Raw genomic sequence first — 24,736 nt, forward strand, 5'->3', positions numbered from 1 at the left:
TTTGACCTCCCCACTCTGCTCCCTGTGTGTGATCTCCTGAGTGATCCAATGGGGACAGAGAAACAGGCTTCAAGAGCAGCCTGGGAAGTGGGATCATGGCTGAACTGTCCTGTTCTTAGCTAATGGGCATCTTAATTCATGTACAATTTGTGTATGAGACATCCCATCCCCTTAATGAGGGCTGAGTTGTGTGTCCTGTTCCTACTGAGGAGCCAGAACTAGACAACGAAGGACTGAGATGAGGTAGGAGCTGCCCTGAGGAGGAAGGAGCCTCACTGTGCCCTTGGGCAGGGAGTGGGCAGTGATCAAGGCCCTGGTGGGGGCAGAAGCTTCTCTCGGGACCCCCTGGGTTCTGGTCACAGACACGCTGGCCTTGGAAGTGGGCAGCAGGGGGCGCTGCGGGCCTGACACTGAGGGTTCTGTGGGGCTCAGCTGAGAACCCAGACTCCTGGCCCTGGGCTCTGCTAAGGACTCGCTGGTGCCAGTAGCTGTGTTCACTCTTGATCCCTAGGCCAGCCTCCCTCCCAGAAATGACACCCAGCCAGTGAGGCTGCACACAGGCCCAGGGAGGGTTGGACTGAGCAGCACATTTGCATGCAGGGCCCCTCTCTCTCCTCTGGGGCTGGAGGGGGGATAAGAGAGACCTGCAGCGTGTCTGCCTCAGCAGAGCTCTGGGGTGTCTGCACCATGGCCTGGACCCCATTCCTCCTCCTCACCCTCCTCCTTCACTGCACAGGTCAGGACGGTCCTCAGCACCCTGACCACCCAGCCCACTGACACCTCCTCCCACATCCATGCCAGGACTGTCCTTCCCCCTTGTCCTTCATAATGGGTGTCTGTGTTTCCAGGGTCCCTCTCCCAGCCTGTGCTGACTCAGCCGCCCTCTGCATCTGCCTCCTTGGGAGCCTCAGTCAAGCTCACCTGCACCCTGAGCAGTGGATACAGTGACTACACCATTGCATGGCACCAGCAGCAGCCAGGGAAGGCCCCTGGGTACTTGATGTGGATTGATGATGATGGAACCAATGGCAAGGGGGACGGGATCCCTGACCGCTTCTCAGGCTCGGGCTCTGGGGCTGACCGCTACTTGACCATCTCCAACCTCCAGTCTGAGGACGAGGCTGATTATTACTGTCAGTCCTATGACAGCAGTGATATTGCTCACAGTGACACGGGCAGATGAGGAAGTGGGACAAAAACCTCAGCCTGCTTAAGGTCTTGTTCTATGACAATTTTCAGACTTTAAAATATGTACCATATAAACAAACTCTCCTTGGAAGCACATTGGATTTAAAATCTTTCCACTCTATATTCCCTTCAACGGTTCTGAAGTCTCAGGAAAACTCAAAGCAAAAACAAACCCCTGTGCTGACCCTGAAATGTTGCCTGTTTATCTAAATGTGCTAAACCCAGTGTCTGCTGGGCTGGTCTTGTTTTCTTCAAAGGTGGAAAATGAGCCTCTTCTGACTCACATCTTGGTCAGAACCCAGGGACCATCTCAGCAGGTGGACAGTCCTACAGCATGAACTGTGTCCTTCTGGTTGTCAAGCAGACACCTCCCATTCCCTCCCAGTCACCTGTGCTCAGGGCTGCCTGAGGCTCCCAATCTCCCTACATTGTGGTTGACCAGACAATGGGAAGTGATTTCCTGCCTGAGGACATAGGTCAGGGAGGAATTCCAGGCATAGAGGTGGCCTGGCTCACTCATGGGTACTCACAGCGTTAGCTGTCACATCAGGACAGAGGGGTAGCTATGGGGACAACAATGGCTGTGAGGTCAGCAATGTCCTCGTGTGAGGTGAGAGGGGAAAGGGAGGCTCCTCCTCTGCTGTGAAATGCTGAGCCTGCTCCAAGGGAGTTGGGGGAATGAATGTGAGTTTCCTACACCTGATCCCACTCAGGGACATTGGGACCCCAAGGGTGGGTTTCCTGAGCCCAAAGACACTAACTGTGGTCCCTTCAACAGTTTGGGCTTTGAGGCGGAAGGTGTGTCTGAGGGGCATAAGGGAGCAGAAACTTCTCTGTGCATGTATCACCCAGCTGTCCCCAGCAGCTTGTGACATGCCCATATCCTGAGTCACCTTCTCCTGCACAGAGTGCTGCACACTCTTTCACAGCTACCACGGAGACTGGTGCCCGGGCTTCCAGGAAGAACCTCTCACTTTATAACCCAGCAAAGAAGTGATGGACCTTCGGGGGCACCAACCTGATTCTTCTTTGTCAGCACAACCTCCGGGACACCCCTGGTCTCCAGGTTGAGGGTCAGGCTGATCATCACTGTCACAACTGAATAAAACCAGATGCCACTGAGAGCTCCCATCCATGGAGAGTGAGAGAAGAATCTTCCCTCCACGCCCTTCATTGGATCCATCCCGTGGCCCTTCCTGCTCAGGTTGTGGCTGTTGCTGTTACTTGTGCTTCCAGGAGGTCTGATTCTCTCAACTAGGCTAGTATTTCTCTCATCCAGGGCAATAAAGCCCTTTCTTACTGGCCTTTCAATGGCCATAGAACATTCGTTTCCTGAGATAAGAACCCCACCATGTGTGGGTGGGGCAACAGGGAGAAGGGACCTGGGGCACCTGCCATGTCACACAAGCTGCCCCAGGTCCCTTCTGTCCACACCCCACATGGCACCTGCACCTGGCTCAGACTTCTGCATTATTCTCTGATCTCTGAAATCCTGGGGAACCTGTGTCCTCTTCCTCTTCATAGTGTGTCCACAGGAAGCTCCTGGATCCTCACACGCACGATGAACGATCCCCAAAAGGAGATGGCTCTGGGGCCCATCACTGCTCACCTTCCCTACTTTGTTTATTTGCATTTATTTATTTATTTATTTATTTATTTATGTTTTACCTATTTCAGATATTATAGAGGTACACACATTTTGATTACATAATTTGATTTCAGGTCAAAGTTTTAAGTGTGCCCTTCATCCAGATGAGTGCACTGTATCTGTTAAAGTTTCTCAACTTTAACCTCACATGCCTTAATTATTCCTCACCCACCCACCCCTGTCTATGTTGTTGGTTACCAGGATGATACTAACGTTCACCTCATTGCGTTGTGAACTACTAAAGGTCAGACCACAGAGCACTGTCACCTTGTCCAGCATCTACCAAGAGCCACCAGGGCAGCTGCTCTCTGCTCCCTGCTCCTTCGTGCACCATGATGAGCTCCTCAACCTTGGAATTTTCTGTGGTATTCAGGTCTTTAATCCTCCACTGTCGATTAGTGACCAAAGGCTGGGAGGAGCGAGGATAACTGTCTAATAGGCAGACAGTGTGTGTCTGGGATGATCAGAAAGCACTTCCAGCAGTCTGTTCAGACAGAATCTCCAACTCCACGTCTGCCCCTCAGGAACTGACCGTGACAGTGAAGTCTGACCCTGAGGGAGATGTAGGCTCAGCATCTGCAGGGCCTGGCTCTGGCTTGGCCGAGGGCTGGTGCAGAAGGGAAGTGAGAGAGAGGCCCAGCTGTCCTGTTAGGCGCTGAGTTCTCTGCAGTGTGGGTCCTGCAGAGACAGCTTTGGGGGCCGAGGCCCCAGGGTTATGCAGAAAAGCAAAGTGAAGTGAGCAGGGGGAGGTCAGAGGACAGGTCTGGGGCAGATGTGGTAATGGGGTACAGCATGAAGGAACGATTTTATTTTGTGACCCTTAATGAGAGGACACATGGGGAATAGAGCTGTGAGAGCTGTGACAAAGAGGAGACCTGTCAACCTGAGATCTTGAGTTGAACAAAACCTAGGCCTGAAGGGTTCTGGGAAAGATCACGGAACAACCATGGTCAGTGTCCTCTATGCAGGGCCATCTGTCCTACCCGCTGTCCCTCCCAGAGCCTCTGGGGTGTGCAGGTCATTCCTTCCTTGTGGTCTCTGTCCCAGCACCAGCTCCCATGGGCAGGTCACACTCTGCCCTGAGTGGGGCAGCACAGCCCAGGGGAGGATCACAGGTTTGAAGAAAGGACTGTTTCTGTCCAGGGAGAGGGGAGGATCGGGAGACAAGGGTATTGGGGCTCCATTAGGGGGGCCGGGGAACAGAGCAGAGGTGCTCCCCACACCTGGACTCCCCCCTTCCCCTCCTTCCTCCCTCTGCTCACTGAGGTTTAGGCCAGGTGAGGACTCAGAGCTGCCTGAGGGCCCCTCACAGCCCAGGGACTTCTGTCCCAGGCACTGTCCCCACATTCTGTCTCTGAGATGGCAGGAGTGTTTACTCAACCAGGGTGGGATTAGAGGGTGCTAACTCCAAAAGCTTTCAAACAAAATTTCTTTTTTTTTGAGACAGAGTCTCACTATGTCGCCCTGGGTAGAGTGCTGTTATGTCACACCTCACAGCAACCTCAAACTCCTGGGCTTAAGTGATCCTCTTGCCTTAGCCTCCCATGTACCTAGGACTACAGGCACCTGTAACAATGTTTGACTATTTTTTTTTTTTTTTTTTACTCAGTAAAGATTTATTACAATACATGGCTGAATAAACCATTTGTTAAATCTGCCCTAATATCCATGAAAATAGGTCACAAGAATTACATTGTCATAAAGTTTCAAATCACAAAAAGATAAAGAATCCAATGGAAATATATGCCATAATCATTTTGAGTCATAGAAAATACACTATTATGAGTTACTTAGAGTGGTGGCTCACACCTATAATTCTAGCACTTTTTTTATTGTTAAATCATAGCTGTGTACATTTATGCAATCAAGGGGTACAATGTGCTGGTTTCATATACAATGTGAGATATTCTCATCAAACTGTTCAACGTAGCCTTCATGGCATTTTCTTAGTTATTGTATGTAGACATTTGTATTCTGCATTTAATAGAATTTCTCCAGCACCCATTCTTTTTTTTTTATTAAATCATAGCTATGTGCATTGATATAATCATGGGGCATCATTCACTAGCTTCACAGACCGTTTACCAAGTTTCACATATACCCTTGTAAGATGCACCACTGGTGTAATCCCACCAATCCCCTTCCCTCTACCCACCTCCCCCTCCCTCCCCTCCCCCCTATTCTTTCCAGCACCCATTCTAAGATGCACCATAGGTGTGGTCCCACCCATTACCCTCTCTTCACCCTAATATCCCCCCTCCCTTGGCCCTTTCCCCATATTCTTGAGCTATACTTGGGTTATAGCCTTCATATGAAAGCTATAAATTAGCTTCATAGTAGGGCTGAGTACATTGGATATTTTTCTTCCATTCCTGAGATACTTTGCTAAGAAGAATATGTTCCAGCTCCATCCATGTAAACATGAAAGAGGCAAGGTCTCCATCTTTCTTTCAGGCTGCATAATATTCCATGGTATACATGTACCACAATTTGCTAGTCCATTCGTGGGTCAATGGGCACTTGAACTTCTTCCATGATTTAGCGATTATGAATTGGGCTGCAATAAACATTCTGGTACAGATGTCTTTGTTATATTGTGATTTTTGGTCTTCTTGGTATATACCTAGTAAAGGAATTATAGGATTGAATGGCAAGTCTATTTTTAGATCTCTAAGTATTCTCCAAACATCCTTCCAAAAGAAACATTCCCACCGGCAGTGTAGAAGTGTGCTCTTTTCTCCACATCCACGCCAACATCTCTGGTTTTGGGATTTTGTTATGTGGGCTACTCTTACTGGGGTTAGATGATATCTCAAAGTAGTTTTGATTTGCATTTCTCTGATGATTAAGGATGATGAGCTTTTTTTCATGTGTCTGTAGATTGTGTGTCTGTCTTCTTTAGAGAAGTTTCTCTTCAAGTCTTTTGTCCAGCCTGAGATGGAATAACTTGTTCTTTTCTTGCTAATACGTTTGAGTTCTCTGTGGATTCTGCTTAAACCTTTATCACAGGTATAACCTGCAAATATTTTCTCCCATTCTGAGGGCTGTCTGCCTGCTTTACTTACTATGTTCTTGGCTATGCAGAAGCTTTTTAGTTTGATCAGGTCCCAGTAGTGTATTTTTGGTACTGCTTCAATTGCCTGGGGGGTCCTCCTCATAAAATATTCACCCAGGCTGATTCCTTCAAGAGTTTTCCCTGCACTTTCTTCAAGTATTTTTATAGTTTCATGTCTTAAGTTTAAATCTTTGATCCAGTGAGAGTCTATCTTAGTTAATGGTGAAAGGTGTGGGTCCAGTTTCAGTCTTTTACAGATCTCCAGCCAGTTCAACCAGCACCATTTGTTAAATAGGGAATCTTTTCCCCACTGAATGTTTTTAAATGGCTTGTCAAAGATCAAATAACGGTAAGTAGCTGGATTCATCTATTAGCTCTCTATTCTGTTCCAGACATCTACCTCTCTGTTTTTGTGCCATTACCATGCTGTTTTGATCACTATCAATTTATAGTACAGTCTCAGGTCTGGCAGCGTGATTCCTCCTGTTTTGTTTTTATTTCTGTGTAATGTTTTGGCTATTCGAGGTTTTTTCTGATTCCATATAAAACGAAGTATTATTTTTTCAAGATCTTTAAAATATGATGATGGAGCTTTGATAGGAATTGCATTAAAATTATATATTGCTTTGGGTAGCATAGACATTTTAACGATGTTGATTCCTCCCAGCCACAAGCATGGTATGTTTTTCCATTTGTTAACATCTTCAGCTATTTCTTTTCTTAAAGTTTCATAGTTCTCTTTATAGAGATCTTTCACGTCCTTTGTTAGATAAACTCCCAAATATTTCATCTTCTTTGGCACTACTGTGAAAGGAATAGAGTCCTTGACTGTTTTTTCAGCTTGGCTATTGTTGATATATATAAAGGCTACAGATTTATGGGTGTTGATTTTGTAGCCTGAGACATTGCTGTATTCCTTGATCACTTCTAAAAGTTTTGTAGTAGAATCCCTAGTGTTTTTCAGATATACGATCATATCATCTGCAAAGAGTGAAAGTTTGATCTCTTCTGACCCTATTTGGATACCCTTGATTGCCTTTTCCTCCCTAATTGCAATGGCTAAAACTTCCATGACAATGTTAAAGAGCAATGGAGACAATGGGCAACCATGCCTGGTTCCTGATCTAAGTGGAAATGCTTTCAATTTAACTCCATTCAATATGATATTGGCTGTGGGTTTGCTGTAGATGGCTTCTATTAGTTTAAGAAATATCCCTTCTATACCAATTTTCTTAAGTGTTCTGATCATGAAAGGATGCTGGAAATTATCAAAAGCTTTTTCTGCATCAATTGAGAGAATCATGTGGTGTTTATTTTTTAGTTTGTTTATGTGTTGAATTACATTTATAGATTTACGTATATTGAACCAGCCTTGAGACCCTGGGATAAATCCCATTTGGTTGTGGTGTATAATTTTTTTGATGTGTTGTTGGATTCTGTTTGTTAGGATCTTATTGAGTATTTTTACATCAATATTAATTGGTCATATTGGTCCATAATTTTCTTTTCTTGTTGGGTCTTTCCCTGGTTTAGGGATCAAGGTGATGTTTGGTTCGTAGAACGTGTTGGGTAATATTTCTTCTATTTCTATATTTTGGAAGAGGTTTAGTAATATAGGTACTAGTTCCTTTTTAAAGGTTTGGTAGAATTCTGACGTAAAGCCATCTGGTCCTGGGCTTTTCTTTTTAGGGAGATTTTGTATAGTTGATGCTATTTCAGAACTTGATATAGGCCTGTTCAATGTTTCCACTTCGTTCTGGCTAAGTCTTGGTAGGTTTTGTACGTCCAAGTATTGGTTGATTTCTTTCAGATTTTCATATTTCTGAGAGTAAAGTTTCTTGTTATAGTCGTTATGGATTTTTTGAATTTCTGAGGGGTCTGTTGTTATTTCATCTTTACCATTTCTGATTGATGAAATTAGAGATTTTACTTTTTTTCCTGGTTAGTTTGGCCAAAGGATTATCTATTTTATTGACCTTTTCAAAAAACCAACTTTTGGATTTATTGATCTGTTGTATAATTCTTTTCTTTTCAATTTCATTTAATTCTGCTCTGATTTTGGTTATTTCTTTTCTTCTGCTGGGTTTGAGGTTGGAGTGTTCTTCCTTCTCCAATTGCTTGAGATGTCCCATTAAGTTATTGACTTCCTCTCTTTCTGTTTTCTTGAGGAAGGCTTGCAGTGCTATAAATTTCCCTATTAAGCTGCCTTTGCAGTATCCCAGCAGTTCTGATAATTCATATCTTCATTGTTGTTTTGTTCCAAAAATTTGGTGATTTCCTTCTTAATCTCATCTATAACCTATATATCCTTTAGCATAAGGTTTTTTAGCTTCCACATTTTTGTATGGGTATGCAGGTTCCTGTTGTTATTGAGTTCAACTTTTATTCCATGATTGTCTGAGAAGATAAAAGGAATAATTTCTATTTTTTTAAATTTGCTGAGGTTAGATTTGTGGCCTAGGATGTGGTTGATTTTGGATGTTCTGTGGGCTGATGAGAAGAATGTGTATTCAGTTTTGTTGGCATGAAATGTTCTGTAGATGTCTGTTAAGTCCAAATGTTGAATGATTAACTTTAAATCTAAGATTTCTTTGCTTTGCTTCTTTTTGGAGGATCTATCCCGCACTGCTAAGGGGTTCTTAAAATCTCCAACTACTATGGAACTGGAAGAAATGAAGTTGCTCATGTCTGTTAGAGTTTCTCTTATAAATTGAGGTGCATTCTGGTTGGGTGCATAAATATTAATAATTGAAATCTCATCATATTGTACATTACCTTTAACAAATATGAAGTGTCCATCATTATCCTTCCTCATTTCGGTTGGTTTAAAGCCTATTGTGTCTGAGAATAGGATTGCAATGCCTTCTTTTTTCTGTTTTCCATTTGCCTGGGGTATAGATGACCATCACTTCACCTTGAGTCTATATTTGTCTTTTAATATAAGATGAGATTTTTGTATGCAGCAGATACCTGGCTTGAGTTTTTGTATGCAGTAAACTTCCAGTCAGCCAACATGTGCCTCTTTAGAGGACAATTTAAACCATTCACATTAATTGAGAATATTGATAAGCCTTGTGAGAGGACAATTTAAACTATTCACATTAATTGAGAATATTGATAAGCCTTTTGATAAATGTCTCAATGTGTCAAAATCTTTGGTCATTTGGTCTTTGAATTTGTTGAATTCTTGAGACATCTTTTGGGTTACTGCTTGGAATTCTAATTTAATATTATTTGCTATCCAGATTCTGAAGTTGATTTCTGACATCTCAGCTATTTGTTTGTTCATGGGATCTTGTGCTGTGTCTTCCCCATTGTTCCTTTGGGGAGTTGATCTATTCTGATTATTCATATTGCCAGAGTATTTCCCTTGATTTCGCCTCATGATTGTTTTATACCATTTCCTCTGGCCATCCTCAGAGTTGGGAGGTGTCTCTCCAAGATTAGACCCCAGCTGGATCACTCTATTATTGCTGGATCTTTGGAGGGAGTGACCCTGTGAAGCTCCTCTGGGGCTGCCCGAGCCAGGGAATTCTGGTTGTGGGAGCAGCTCCCGAGTGTGACACACCCGGATCCAGCAACAGGGCAGGGGATGGTGTGCACACTTCTGGGAGTGCCTGGGGCCCAGTGACTTTGGCACAGAGGGCCCAAGGCTCCAGCAGTCTCTGGCCAGGAGGAGGGCTCCATGTAGAGGCAGGGAGGGTTATGGAGGGCACATGGCTACCAGAGTCCCTGGCCAGATGAGCAGGCAGGTGTGGAGGCAGGGAGGGTACAGGAGGGAGGACGTGGGGTTGTGCAGCTCCCCAAGTTCCTGGTCAGGGTGTGCAGAGTCCCGACAGGCAGGGTAGCAGGTCCCAGAGCAGCTCTTCTGGAAGTCCGGGAGGGTGCCAATTACAAGGCAGCTCTTCCGGAGTTGGTAGGGTGTTGATCCCGGTTCCAGCCCAGCTGTTCCAGAGGTCCAGGAGGGTGCCGATCACGGGTCCCAGCGCAGGTCTTCTGGAGGTCCGATAAAGGGTCCCAGGGCAGCTCCAATGCCTGGCTATTTTTAGAGACAAGGGCTGGCTCTGCCTCAGGCTAGTCTAGAACCTGTGAGCTCAGGCATTCCATGGCCTTAGTGCTAGGCAATTTCCAGAGTGCTAGGATTACAGGCGTGAGCCACTGTGCCCAGCCCATAACTATAGTTCTTGCTTCTCTCCTGCTTTCTAATGCTGTGAAAGTTCTCCCCAACTTGCATTGACAGACCTCTTATATTCTACCTTGTATTAGAGTGTTTAGTAAAGGATTTTCTCCCTTTCTCTCACTGAACTGTAAAGTTCCTTAAACACAAGGCCTATTTCTTTCTTTTTAAGAGATGAGTTTCTTTTTCTTTCCTTTGTTTTTTTTTTTTTTTTTTTGGAGACAGAGTCTTACTATGTTGCCTTCAATGGAGTGCTATGGCATCACAGCACATAGAAACCTCAAACTCTTGGGTTTAAGTGATTCTCTTGCCTCAGCCTCCCTAGTAGCTTGGACTGCCAGTGCCCACCACAATACCCAGCTGTTTTTTTGTTGTAGTTGGCTTTGTTGTTAGGCAGGCCCAGGCTGGGATCAAACCCGACAGCCTCGGTGTATGTGGCCAGCACCCTAGCCATTGAGCTACAGGCAGCAAGCCAAACAAATAAAAATTTCTTAAGAGTTCAAGGCCTATAATGCCAGAGTTCTTTCATTCATAAAAATAGTTTATATTTATAGAAGGGGTCATCTTCTTTATTTATTTATTTATTTTTTGCTTATGATTCTTGTTTCTGAAATGTATTGTGCACTAGACATCAGTACAAATGAGAGATTAGCAATTTCTATCATTTTTAAAGTATCCCCATAACACTCATTACTGAACATGAACCGTATGCCTTTATTCTTGAAACATTCTGCTCAAGGTGGCTGATCCAACAGCTACCAGGTATCAGCCTCACCTTGGAGCACACATGTCAAAGTAACTTAAACTCTTAACTCTGCCCATGTCACATACTGAATATGTGGCCATTAAGCAAAACACTGCATGAGCATTTTCTGTGGCCCCATCAGATGTGATCTAGAGACTTGGAGGATGCCTTCCTGGGGGAGAATCACTAAACAGTATCCAAGTGACTATTGCTTCAACTTCCTAGATGTAAACACATTTGCACAAGCAGCCCCTTCTCCACAGAGGGTGAGGAGAAAAGGAGACCTGGGGCAGTCCAGTCCCTCTGTGGAGACCAGGACTGTGACAACCATTGCCTGGCTCCTGCCCTCCTTCTGGTCCTCTCTCACTGCTCAGGTAGATGGGATAGGTCCTAGAGGCCCAGGGTAACCCAAAATCTATTTTGATTTCTTTTGAATCATGCCCTTGGAGTATGTACCCTTGCCTCTGCATCATCCGATGCTTATCTGTGTTTGTAGGTTTCCTGTGCTGACTCAGCCGCCCTCCCTCTCTGTATCTCCTGGAGAATCAGCCAGATGCTCCTGCCCCTGAGCAGCGGCTTCTGTGTTGATGACATTAGCATACACGGGTATCAGCAGAAGCCAGGGAGCTCTCCCAGTATCTCCTAAATTTAAGTCAGATTCCGACAAGTCCCAGATCTTCCAGGGTTTCCAGTTCCTTCTCTGGATCCTAAGATGCCTCGGCCAATGCAGGGATCCTGCACATCTCTGGGCTGCAGGCTGAGGATGAGGTTCACTATTCCCATGCCATTGGGCACAGTGGTTCCACTCACAGTGACACACACAGATGAAAGAGGGACAAAAACTGCCTATTACTTTTATTTCAAATTAAAATATACCCACACTATTATTTTAGTGAATCAGAAATATTTCCCAGTAATTTCCCAGTAAATAATTCCCAACAATTTTGAAGACTCAAAATAATCAAAGGAAACCAAACTAATTGTCTAACAAACAAACATATACAACAGTCACAGTTAGGGAGGAATATCTTATGCCAAATGTCACCTGTATGGGAACTTCAGCCACATCCAGAATCAGGTGACGATAAGGAATTTTTTCCATTAGACAGAGAATAGCCTTGTCATGTCCTCCTTGGGCCTCCATCCCAGTTCTGAGAATCCACATTGGTCCTCAGATGTCTCCCTCCCTTCCTCCCCTTGACCATAGCAGTGAGAGGATCAGGACTGACCTTGCCCATGACACCCTGGGAAGTGTGTTACTAGGCCCCAACTTTGGTTGGGGCCAAAGTAAAAATAAACTATAACGGTGTGTTAGGCCTAGTGAGCCTAGGCTAAGACACAAAGGTGTCAGGCCTAGGCTATAATGGAAAAATACCAGTTAACTCCTGGTAAATTTCTGGACCATAAACTTTCAAAAAAAAAGAAAGAAAGAAAGAAGTCTAGTTCACACCTAAGACAGATGGGAAAGTACTAATTAATTTCTTGCTTCTAATTCACTCCAAGTTTCTTGGTTGGCTAACTCCCTGGGAAACAGACGGGGAGGTACCAACTGTTTCCAGACTGACTTTTAAACAATACCAGGTGGGAAAAGTACTGAAACTAAGATATATAGGGGAAAAATATTAAAACAAAAATGTATGGCTAACTAACAGCAAAATTCTGCTTCTGTACAATGCTTGCTTGCTACCCTACCCAGATGCACCTAGACAGCCTGCGTGCCAACCACGATGCAGACCGAGCCTTAAAAACATGACCTTTTAAGCACTAGGGGCTGCTCTCAGAAACCCCATCTTGGGGCAGTGAGGCAGTCGCCAGCTGGCTCTTCAATAGAGGACTCTTATGTTAATTCGGCTAGGGTGATGGCGTGGTCTTTGGGAATTCCTGGGCACAACAGTAGGGCCTTTATTAGAAATTAGATGAATATAAAAAATAACAGGCCCAAATTCTGTAAAGCCAATGATTGAAGTTTCCAACCACAATTTAGAAAAGACTTTTATTTCTTGTTTCACTCATAAGGTGAAGTTGATGGAGATTGTCCAAAGAAGGAGCAATTTCACGCTCCCCATTGTATGTGGAATTGCAAACTCTCTTAAAGCTGGGAAAACAAAGAGAGAGGAAGGAAGACAGAGCCCCATGCCATTAGGAAGTCCTACCCCAAAGACATCACTGATCCCTACATGGTTGACCAGGAGACTAAGGGAAACTAATGAAGTTAAATTCGTATCTTCCATGACAAAACCTGTTGTCATCACTGGGGCATCTCCCTTCTTCAACCATCTCCCACCCATTCTCCTTTCCCCTAATTTCTCACAGTGGGCTTCATGATTCTCCCCTTCCTATTCTCATGCCTGTAAATCCACTGAGTTTTAAGACTCATTTCATAAATATTAATTCATAATTTTTTTTTTGCATGTATGGATGCATGTTCCAAAGTCCCAAGACAGAAGCTATCTCACATCCTTCTGTTCCAGCTGTGCTGACTTTTTTATGCACAGTGCTAGGGTGGCTGGAGCAAGGTCATCTGTAACCAGGGAAGCAGCAACACATGGACACGCAGTGTGACCTGGCCACAGCATCACCCCCAAACCAGGAGACCTTTGAAGTGAGAAGTTCTGTCATTCTCAACACCCCACAGTCTGACATATCTGAACCTTTGTACTTATACACTACTCCATTTTCTAGAAGGGGCATCTATTTCATTTAGAAATAGTGTTTTCCATATTTGTCCCTCAACAGGAGCCCACTCTCCATTCAGACCCAGGGAGTAGCTGCCTCCTTCCCTGGTTCCTGGGGAAGGGACTGCTAAGGGCTTTGCTTTCAGATCCCGTTGCATCCCCCCACCTCACTGCAGCTTCCAACACCGGAATGTCATCATATTTCCCACATGGCTTCTCCTAGTGATTCAGGCGTCCTTACTGGAAAGGCTGATTATGACCATGGGTTACTCAGGACATAGCAGGGTGTGGCTGTGGACTCTGTGGACTGACAGTGAACAGGCCGTTGGTGGGGCCACTCACATAGACTCCCACTGACAGACTGCAGCCTGCGCAGTGAGCAGGGGGGCCGCTGTGGCTCTTTCTGGGGTCTGCACAGGGGACACCAACAGCTGCCAACCCCCAAACTGCCTATAGCTGGGGCAGTGGAGCCTGGCACAGACTCTGCAGCTGTGTTCTCTCAGTGTGGTTTTCTAGCACCTGCCTCCTCCCAGGTTATGCCTGACATACTCCCCCCTCCACCAGCCCCCAGATCCTCAACAAATGCATGCGGCTGGGCAGGGCAGGTGATGGGCGGGACATATTTGCATCCATAACCCCTCCCCTGTGACCTCAGTGGAGGGATAAGAGAGGCCTGGGATCCCAGTCCTGCTCTGGACCTCAGGAGGACCGTGTTCACCATGGCCTGGCCCCCTCTCCTCCTCCTTCTCCTCTGCTACTTCTCAGGTAGGGATGGGCCTCCATGTCCTGGAGCAGCCCCCTGGCCCAGCCAGTGCCCTCTGTCTCATGTCTCTATGCAGCTCCACTTTTGTCCCTGGTTTTTCAACCACGAACATCTGTGTTTGCAGGTTCCCTTTCCCAGCCTGTGCTGACTCAGCCACCTTTCCTCTCTGCTTCTCCTGGAGCATCAGCCAGACTCACCTGCACCCTGAGCAGCAGTTCTGTTGTTGGTGGCTATCACATGACGTGGTACCAGCAGAAGCCAGGGGGCCGTCCCCGGTATCTCCTGAGATTCAAGTCTGACTCAGATAAGCATCAGGGCTCTGGGGTCCCCAGCCGCTTCTCTGGATCCAAAGATGGCTCGGCTAATGCAGCAATTCTGCACATCTCTGGGCTACAGGCTGAGGATGAGGCTGACTATTACTGCTGTGCATATCATGGTAACACTAACACTTACACAGTGCTCCAGACCAAGGGGGAAGTGATACAAAAACCTCCCTTGTGTTCTTCCTGCCTGGTGCAGACACTGCTGCTCTGACTGGGGTTGAATCGAGCTAAGGATTGACTTATATTATTACTTTGTCCACCAGCACCTACCTAAGTTTTCTAGGAATTACGCATGTGGAAATGTGAGGTTTTCTTGTCATTGTTTTTGCCATAAAATGTCAGTTTTATCTATTGCTATTGTCTTCACACATTTAGCATGCCTACAAGTTGAGTAAATCAGTTTTGTGTTTTGTTTGTTTATTTTTATTTTTTTTGAGACAGAGTCTCACTCTGTCACCCGGGGTAGATAGGGCTATTTATAAATAGCCCAATAAATGGTATTATAGCATTATAGCTCGCAGTAATTTCCAACTCTTGGGACTCAAATGATTCTCTTGCCTCACACAGGTCTCAAACTCCTAAGCTCAAGCAATCCACCCTCCTCCACCTCCCAGAGTGCTAGGATTACCATTGTGAGCCACTATGCCTGGCCAGTAAATCACTTTTCAGAGCAAAGATTCCCTCCAGGGTGATTGTGGTTGAGTAAGGGCATGGTTGAGCCCACACATGCTGTCTCAGTCCTCTTTCATTTGTTATAAAAATAATACCACTAATTGGGCTATTTATAAAGAATAAATGTTTATTCAGTTCAGAGTTCCGGAATTCAGAAGAAAAGTGTAGTTGCAATCTTATTTTTAGACACATGTGCATTTAAAGCAACTAAAGTCAAAAAAGACAAAGGTGGTCACTTTATATTGGTCAAGGGAAAAATTAAACAAGAAGACATTTGAATTCTAAATATTTATGCACCCAATTTATATGCTCCCAGATTTTTGAAACAGACCTCACTCACTCTGAGCAATATGATATCAGATAATACTATAATAACAGGGGACTTTAACATTACTCTTACAGAGCTGGAAAGATCCTCTAAACAGAAATTCAACAAAAATATAAGAGATTTAAATGAGACCCTAGAACAACTGTGCTTGATAGAAGCATATAGAACACTCCATCCCAAAGATAAAGAATATACATTCTTCTCATCGCCCCTTGGGACATTCTCCAAAATTGATCCTATCCTAAGCCACAAAACAAACCTCAACAGAATCAAAAGGATTGAAATTTTACCTGTATCTTGTCAGACCATAAGGCACTAAAGGTGGAACTCAACTCTGACAAAAACATTCAACCCCATACAAAGGCATAGAAATTAAACAACCTTCTTTTGAATGACAGTTACCCAACTGTCACAAAGACATAAAACAGGAAATCATTAACTTCCTTGAGCGTAACAACAATGATGACATAAGCTACCAAAACCTGTGGGATACTGCAAAAGCAGTTTTGAGAGGAAAATTTACCACTTTAGATGGCTACATTTGAAAAACAGAAAGAGAGCACACCAACAAACTCACAAGCCATCTTGTGGAATTGGAAAAGAAGGACAATCTAAGCCTAAACCCAGTAGAAGAAAAGAAATATCCAAAATGAAATCAGAGATCAATAAAATTGAAAACAAAAGAATCATTCAGAAAATTAATGAAACAAGGAGTTGGTTTTTTGAAAAAATAAATAAAATAGATAAACCTTTGGTCAGAATAACTAGAAATAGAAAAGTAAAAATCTCTAGTAACCTCAATCAGAAATGATAAAGGGGAAATAACAACTAATCCCACAGAGATACAAGAGATCATGTCTGAATACTACCAGAAACTCTATGCCCAGAAATTTGACAATGTGAAGGAAATGGATCAATATTTAAAATCACATCCTCTCCCTAGACTCAGCCAGGAAGAAATAGAACAACCGGATCTCTATGTGGGTGGAGGAGCAACCATCCAAACAGGGAGAACAAATGCAAAGGTAACCGGGGTAGCAAGTTTCAGCAACATCAAGGAAGGCGGCCAGTACATCTGGAGTGGAGTGAATGAGATTTCAATAAAGGAATTTGTTCTGTGAGGTCTGGATTCAGATGAGGGGCCACACTTAGGGATCTAGAGGGCCACACGTGGCCTTAAGGCTGCAGCGTCCCCACCCTTGGAAGATACAAGGGAAACAAGAGAGCTCAGGGAAACAAGAGAAGGGGGAAGATTACGTGTGGACTTGTAGGCCCCCTTTCTACTTAACGGGCGATCACTGTCTTGAATCTAGAGATGCAGGTTAATGCAGTACCTAAGAGCACAGGCTTTGGAGCCAGACTGCCCACTTGTGCCTCAGCTGTGCCACCTTCTAGTCATCCAACATTGGTCAAGTCGCCCTCCTCATCAGTAGCCCATCTGCAAAACAGGGCTAATGACACTACCCCCGTCACAGAGCCATTGTGAGGATTAAGTAAGTTATTTTAACCAAAGCACTTTGAACAGTCTGGCAAGGAAAGAACACTGTGTGTTTGACTGACTGCTGCTTTATCATTATCAATGTATTTTGCTGCATGTTGCTTGGGTAACTGATAGTATCAACAATAATTTTGGAGGCTGATTTTTCCAGTAACCAGTCTTTAAAAACCTGTACAGGATGTATTTCAAACATAAATTATCATTTCTGCTTTCCTTCCTAAGCAGGTATAGACAACACCCCACCCCGCTACCTATTCCCAACTTAAAAACAATATTGGGCAATGTTTCATTGCTTTTGCCAAAGGAAGGAGGAAAAGCTGGAAAAGTGAGCCACTGAAAAAAGCAATTTTAAAAAATGGATTTCAAGCCTACAAATTTTATCAGTTGCTCTATTGTCAGGTTTGGTTTAAGAAAAACATTATTTACCCCAAATTTTGGATTTTGTGTATTTTAATGATTCATGGCATTCTTAGCCTAAATGCTTAGGTTTATGAAAGTCAGACATATAATAGTGTTAAGTGCAGTCACAACTTTTTCATTTTTTCACTTCTTTTATTAACAGTTCTTAAGCACCTACATGTTAAACGAATTATGCTAGATGATTAAGGGGAGCAGACAGGAATAAGACAAAGTCCCTGATATTTCTCTACAAAAATCGGTGCAAGTGGATTAATACATAACCCTCTTCTTCTGAAATAAGCAGTCCGTCGACGATGCCTCTGTTCCTCTTTCAGACACTAACTGGAGGACAAATTAGCCACCATTCCTTCTCTGCCTCCTGAGGCTGGAGGTATGGAGTGGCTCGACACATTCTCAGAACAGAGGCAAGACAGTGTAACCAGTCTTGGGGGACTCTACTCTCATCACCCACCTGTCCATCCTTCCTGCTCAGGGGATGTCATTAGGGAAGACACAAAACAGGATATTTGACAAGGCTTATGCCGTAAAACAACTATGCCAAAATGTCAAGGCACTGTCATTTTATTACCAAGTAAAAGCGGTAGTAGATGTCCATGAGTCCACTGAATCTCAGAGCCTCATCCATGATGACAGGGTAAAATGGGGCACTGGGAGGGCTAAGAGTAGGCCTCAGGGTATGGGTGAGGTTCTTCGCACAGATTACTTCTCTCTCTTTTTTTTCCTGGGTAGAGTGCCAGGGTGTCATAGCTCACAGTAACCTCAAGAATTCCTCTTGCCTCAGTCTCCTGAGTAGCTGGGACTACCAGTGCCTACCACAACACCCGGATAGTTTTTCTATTTTTTGTAGAGACGGGTCTTGCTCTTGCTTAGGCTGGTCTCAAACTCCTGAGCTCAGGCCATCTCAGCCTCCCAGAGTGCTAGGACTACAGGCATGCGCCATTGCACTCAGCCTGAACACATTACTTTGGTAATAAATATGCTGAGTATTTACTAGTTACTTTTTTTAGGCTGCAACAAAATGCCGCCATGGAAAATGTACAAAGCAAAATGTCAAGTGTCTAGTTTTAAAGCAGAGGACAATACTTAGCACGCAGCATTTCTGGCAGTGTGACCCGACCATTCATTCTCCAAGTCACCCAGGCTTAAAACCCTGACACTGGGAAATGAATGTTCACCATAGCCTGTGATAGCTCTCTACAATTCCACTTTACAGTTAAAAAAAAGTACCTCCTCCTCAGCATAATATTCATATACTCTTTCAATGATTTATTTTTCCATCAATATCACCTTTTATGAAACAGTGGTAAGCAAGAGAAGATACAAAAATGAATACAGTCATGCCCTTAACAGTTTGGCTTACCAAGCATTTGTTGAGTGCCCCCACATAGAATATTAATAAACGTAAAGTGCTAGCATATAGATACGCATCTGGATTTCAGGGAAAGCTTTTAGGAGAGGATGCCAGAGTTGAATCTTAAGGAATTAGCAAGAGTTTGCTTAATGAGGAGGAGCAAGAGGAAGGGCCTATCTAGGTATGAGAGAAGTGCCCCGAGTATGTGGAGGAGGCAGGAGCTGGAAAGGTAGGCAGGAGCCAGATCGTAACAGGCCTTTAAACCGTACTAAGGAGTTTGCATTTTATTATGGAGAGAACCAGGAACCACCAGAGGATTGTAGGAAGAGGAGTGACATGAACAGATGTTTTGTTGTTGTTAAGCTCACCCAAGGGTAGACTGGAGGGAAGCCAGGGCTAAATGCAGACAAACTAGTTAGGAAGCGCTTGCTGTAACCTCAGAAATGTTGAAAAGAATATAACCACATGTCCCAGGCAGAAAGGATGGAGAGCACAGGACCTATCTGAGAAACATTCTGTAAATAGCAATTACAGGACTTGACTATTGACTGGACATGTAGGAGTTGAAGTCAGGGATTAGGATTCTTCCCAGGTTCCTCCTCCTGGCTAAGGCAATTGTTTGGATAGTGGTACTATTTATTGAGCATAGCGGGGCACACAGTAGAAGGGCATATTGATTTTTTTCCTTTAAGGGAGGCAGGGGAAGGTGACGAGTTCAATTTTAAGTGCTGAATCTGAGGTCTGTGTGGGAATACGAGAGTTTCATTAAGTCAGTTAGCTAACTAGATTCTGTGCTTTTTAGTCCTAGGAAATTTATAAGACTATTCCAGAAGTACGTGTACCTGGCAACCTCATTTTAAAAGGAACAGGCACACTGATTTGAAAAAAACGATATTTTTGTTTAAAAAAAACTGAAAATACAGGGGCTGAGAATTAGTAACATTGTTAGTCTCTGCCCAAGTGACACTGCAGAACGATGTAAGCTGTACGCAGGGTTCCCTGGGTTTCCTCCTCGCACTCTTCCTTTTAACAGGTTTGACGAGCAAGAGCTGAGAAACACGCCCCCCAGTGGCCGTGGAAGGAAGGGTCTCTAGCACCTTTTTGCCACCAAACAAAGCCCTGTGAAGAGATGCAATTTATGGGGCTCAGAAGGCCACGACGCTGGTACTGTTAAACCGCACAACCAAACGAACGTTCCCAGGGAATGGAACCCCTTACCTGTCACGTCGGACGAAGTAAAATCTCACTTTCGACTTAGCAAAATAAGAACCCAGATCTGGCAATAGCTTGCAGTAAGTCCCTCTCGGCGACAACCGTGCAAGCGGAAACGCGCAGTCTAACCAGATCCACTTCAGTCCGCAGGGCCCGGCTTCTACCAGGTGGGTGGCAGCGGCCAGCGGGAAAGATCCGCGAAGGGCGGGAGCAGGAGGCGTGTCTCTGCGGCAGGAGGCGGGACCTGCATGGTGGGCGGGGCCTGCGGCGGAACCTGGCGACCGGGTTCCTCTCGGCTTCTCTCCCCTTTTGCCTTCGCCCTTCGAGCCGCCACGTAATGCCACGTCCCCGTGCATGCGCACCTTGTCCGGCGGTGGCGGTTGTTTCCGGCCTTAGGCGGTTGGAGCCGTGCTGGAAGCAGTGGTGGCGGCGGCCCGGGAGTGCACAGCGCGGGCGAAGTGGTCTTGTTTTCTTCCCCTAAAGGGCCGGTAAAGCCGGTGGCTGAGCTGCAAGATGAATTTCCTCCGTGGGGTAATGGGAGGTCGGAGTGCCGGCCCCCAGCACACAGAAGCTGAGACGGTGAGAGGACCGGCGGGTCCGGGACTTGGGAAGGGTCCGGGCGGGACGGGACGCCGGGGGGTCTAGAGGTCACCTCTCGCGCCCCATCGTGCATTGGGGATCCACATGCCGCCTCCCCGTTTTCTTTCTTTCCTCTCCTGAAATCTCCCAGTTACTCCTTCACGCTCCCAGCACAGTCCCCGCCGCGACGGCTCGGCCGGGCTGACAGCAACCGCGCCCGCAGCTCCCGAGCTCCGCAGCTCGGGGTGAGCAGAGTGGTCCGCGAGCGGTGCGGCCCGGGGAGCGAAGGACACCTCAGCCACCGGCAGAGGTGGCCCGACCTGTCTCCCACGCCCCTCAGGGCCGCGACTCCTCCCTCCCTGTCTTTCGCCTGGGTCTCCACTGGCGGAGAGGAGTCCAGTGAAGTCCTTCTCCCTCCCTCCTAGTCTGAAACTTGGGCTTTGGGGAAGACTGCAAGGTTTAAAACCCAGCTGTTGGCGAGAGCATGTGGGGGAGAATAAAACGATATTCTTTGGGGCACAAAGCCACCTGCTCCTGTCCCATCAACTGGAAGGACGGTCGTTCTGCTTGGTGTTAATTCAGACCTTACTTTTTGGGCTCACCCAAATATATGTCATTTGGCAAATACTTAGTTGGACGTCGTTGTGATCTTTTGCGCTCTGGGGAGACCTCCTGCTTTCTGCCTGAATGACAACGATTTGCAATATCATTTTTAGAAAGTATTAGCTACTGAAAACAGTATTTGCTAGGGCTTAGATTTTAGGTTTAGGATGAGCTTTTTTTCTTTATTTAAATTTCGGAATATTAGGGGGTACGCATGTTTTGTTTATATACTTTTTGTACAGGTTGAATCAAAGTTGTAAGTGTGCCTGGGGTAAACTTATATTCCAGTTTCGTTGGTGTGTAATGAAACTGAGGACATACGGCTTTTTTAAAATATACGTTTTATTTGAGAATAGTTTTAGATTACATCACATTGAGCAAGTATGACGTTTTAAAGGCAAACTTTTGGATGGTAGTCATAAGAATAACTTTGTTATTGGGAATCCGAAGTTTTTAAAAGAAACGTTTTATTTGAGAATAATTTTAGATTACATCACAGTGAGCAGGTATGACGTTTTAAAGGTAAACTTTGGGAAGTAGTCCTAGATACAACTTTTTGTTACTGGGAGCTTGAAGGGTAAAAATGGTAGCTTTCATTTGTCAAACTCCTAGTTTATAGTAGGTTCTGTGTTGAGCTGTTTATAGTCCACATTTCTAAATCCTTAACTACTTTGCAAAATAAGTGATACTATCCTCACTTTACAAATGAAGTGAGGCTTAGAGAAGTGAAGTATCTTGAACAGGGTCAGGTTGCTGACCAGAGCCAGGTGTTTTTTTCTTTAAAGCCTTGACTTGATTGCTGATGCCCATATTTCAGTGCTATCTGGGAATTTGGGAAATTTATATATTAGAATTAACCACACAAATCTGGGTTAGAATTGTTTAAAGCTGATGACTGTTTCCTTCATTTGAACATCAGGAGATGGCTGTCTCACACACACAAACACAGAATATCTCGCTTCACCAGTGCATTCCTACTTGGCGATGAGGCAGCCAAACTGCCCTCTTAGAAGACCTTGTTCTTTCCCAATCACCATAACTGCAACCCTTCAGGCTCCCAGTAACAAAGTTATATCTGGGACTACTTCCCAAAGTTTACCTTTAAAACATCATATCTGCTCACTGTAATGTAATCTAAAATTATTTTCAAATAAAATGTTTATTTTGGGACTGAGAGACAAGATGGCGGACTGAAGCCAGCTTTCAACAAAGGCTCCCGTCCAGAAGGAGAGTTAAGGGACAGGAATTTAGTAAGTATCCTGGTGGACTTGAGCCTCACCAAGAGAGAAGGCTGAAGAACGCACATCAACACCGCTGAGGCAAGTTGTGATCACAAGGACGCAAACAAAAGGTACAAAATCCACCACCAAGCGGACGGGAGTCCCCCTCCCCCATGAGACCGGCTCTGTAGCCCCACAATTGAACAAGTGGGCAGAAATTAAAGCCCCTCCCACTACACTCCACGGGAGAGACCTTCTAAAAACTGGACCTACCTCCCCTACTGGGGTGCCGTGGCGTTCTCCTGCCGGACATAGGGCTGAATAAAACTTTGGGAATCCTTTGCCGGCAACCCTGAATCCCCGGCGCTCCCCTCCCGCCCACTGAGGTCTGGAGGCCTGTCCCCCAGGACTTCGGATCCTTGGGTGATTTCTCAAGGGGAGTGGACAGTCCCCGAGTTGCGTCTGGTCAGCATTGACTCTGAGGCGCGCCGAGTGAGGAGAGGGCACCGGGCTGAGGGGGAGTCACGCCTCGCGGCACTTCCCTGCGGTGCAGTGCAGCAACCCTCCCCGGGCATACGGGGCCCAAGACTGAATCAGACTCTGGCCTCCCCGCTGAGAGCTGAGAACCCCTACTCTCACTCGGGGTCTGAGGGCCTATCCCCCAGGAGTTCGGCTCCTTGGGTGATTTCTCGAGGGGAGTGCACAGTGCCTGAGCTGCGTCAGGTCAGCGCTGACTCTGGGATACGTGAGCGAGGAGAGGGCACTCCGCTGAGGGGAAATCAAGCCTTGGCGGCACTTCCCTGCAGTGCAGTGCAGGAGCCCTCCCCGGGCACAAGACTGAATAAGACTCTGGCCTCCCCGCTGAGAGCTGAGAGCCCCTACTCTCACTCGGGGTCTGAGGGCCTATCCCTCCGGAGTTCGGCTCCTTGGGTGATTTCTCGAGGGGAGTGCACAGTGCCTGAGCTGCGTCAGGTCAGCGCTGACTCTGGGATACGTGAGCGAGGATAGGGCACTCCGCTGAGGGGAAATCAAGCCTTGGCGGCACTTCCCTGCGGTGCAGTGCAGGAGCCCTCCCCGGACCGTAGTATTGCGTGAAACTGAATGAAACTCTAGCTTCCCCCCCGCCCCACTCCCAATCCGGGTCTGGGCGCCCATCCCCCAAGAGTTCTGATTCTTGGGGGATCTCTTAAGGGGTGTGGACCCAGCACAAACTGCGGCCGCTCAGTGCTGACTCTGGGGCGCGGGACAGAGGAGAAAAGGGTCGCCTGAGTGCCCACACCAGAGCAGCAGTTCCCTGGAGGTAGATCAACAGCCGTTTTTTCTTTAACGGCAGAACGCTCACTTCTGGATATTCTGAGGCCACACCCCCTGTCTCCCTGGGCAACCAGAGGAGGCCACCTGTGTCACGACTCACAAACCCAGAAGCCTCCAGGGCGGGGCCGACCCAGAGAGGTGTTCAGACGCAATTCTCCAGCAGCAAAGACGTTTGAACTCAAAACAGCCCGTCTCCTGTAGGCGACGACAGGAACAGAGACAGAACCTCACAAAGTTGTCTGTTCTGTTCTGTTCTGTTAGCAGCATCCATCAGGGACGGGGCTAAGCCTGAGTGAACACCTCCTTCCCATCACCTGCATCAAACACTCAAAGATGTCAGGCCCCATCTCCTCCTGCTAGATAGCGGCAGTCTGCGGGGGCCTGGCAGACTTCCTCGCGATTCAGGCAGGTGCAAACCCCTGGAGTGTCTGTTCACTGCAGGCAACTGGGTTAGCCATCTGCAGAGATACCAGTGACTGGGTCCGACGGAGGGGCAAAGTGGGGAAGGAGACGTCAACCTTCCCAGACTGCTCTGTTTGCGGGGTGGCTCCTCCTGACTCCACGCTGCACTGGAGTGAGCTGTCTCAGAGGAGTCACCAGGCCCCTGTGATCCAGTTCCCAGAGACCTCTTGAACCCTTCCACCTGAGACAAGTGCCGATTGAGACAGTTGATTCGGACCTTTTGATCTGGGCTAATAGACTGAGGACTTTTCAGGTGGTGCCCTGGGTGTGCGATTGTAGGAAGGTTTGATTCTCCTTTTCCAACTGGGGCCAGAGGTGGGCAGGCGGGGTGACTTAATTGCTGATTTTTCCACACAGCTGAGACTTCAAGCCAGAGTAGAAGTTGCAATAGGATAGAACAGAAACCAGCTGAAAACAAGACAGAACCACTTTGCTCCACCACACCAGACAGGGCCCCAGTTTCTCAGGCCACAACACTGTACGGGCCCTCGATAAAACCCCAG

General features: G+C 46.1%; 1 protein-coding gene and 2 gene segments (V, D, J or C); all 3 read left to right on the top strand.

Annotated features, from left to right (window-relative positions):
* Positions 1 to 610: 610 nt before the first annotated feature.
* Positions 611 to 1,451, top strand: LOC128584889 (immunoglobulin lambda variable 4-69-like). The segment is given in 2 exon segments: positions 611 to 736; positions 849 to 1,451. Coding segments are annotated over 2 exon segments (384 nt in total).
* Positions 1,452 to 14,119: 12,668 nt separating this feature from the next.
* On the top strand, positions 14,120 to 14,800 carry LOC128584888 (immunoglobulin lambda variable 5-39-like). The segment is given in 2 exon segments: positions 14,120 to 14,253; positions 14,376 to 14,800. Coding segments are annotated over 2 exon segments (456 nt in total).
* Positions 14,801 to 20,491: 5,691 nt separating this feature from the next.
* LOC128584883 (general vesicular transport factor p115-like) overlaps positions 20,492 to 24,736 on the top strand; it is a 92,487-nt gene continuing 88,242 nt past the window's right edge. For 3 of the 5 annotated variants that reach the window (XM_053590158.1, XM_053590160.1, XM_053590165.1), the window contains exon 1: positions 20,492 to 20,634. In XM_053590158.1, the coding sequence (XP_053446133.1) occupies positions 20,569 to 20,634 (66 nt within the window). In that variant the 5' untranslated portion in view covers positions 20,492 to 20,568. The remainder of the gene's footprint in view (positions 20,635 to 24,736) is intronic. The other 2 variants (XM_053590159.1, XM_053590164.1) reach the window with 1 other exon arrangement.

Source organism: Nycticebus coucang, chromosome 4 (genome assembly GCF_027406575.1).
Source record: "Nycticebus coucang isolate mNycCou1 chromosome 4, mNycCou1.pri, whole genome shotgun sequence".
Lineage (NCBI taxonomy): Eukaryota > Metazoa > Chordata > Mammalia > Primates > Lorisidae > Nycticebus > Nycticebus coucang.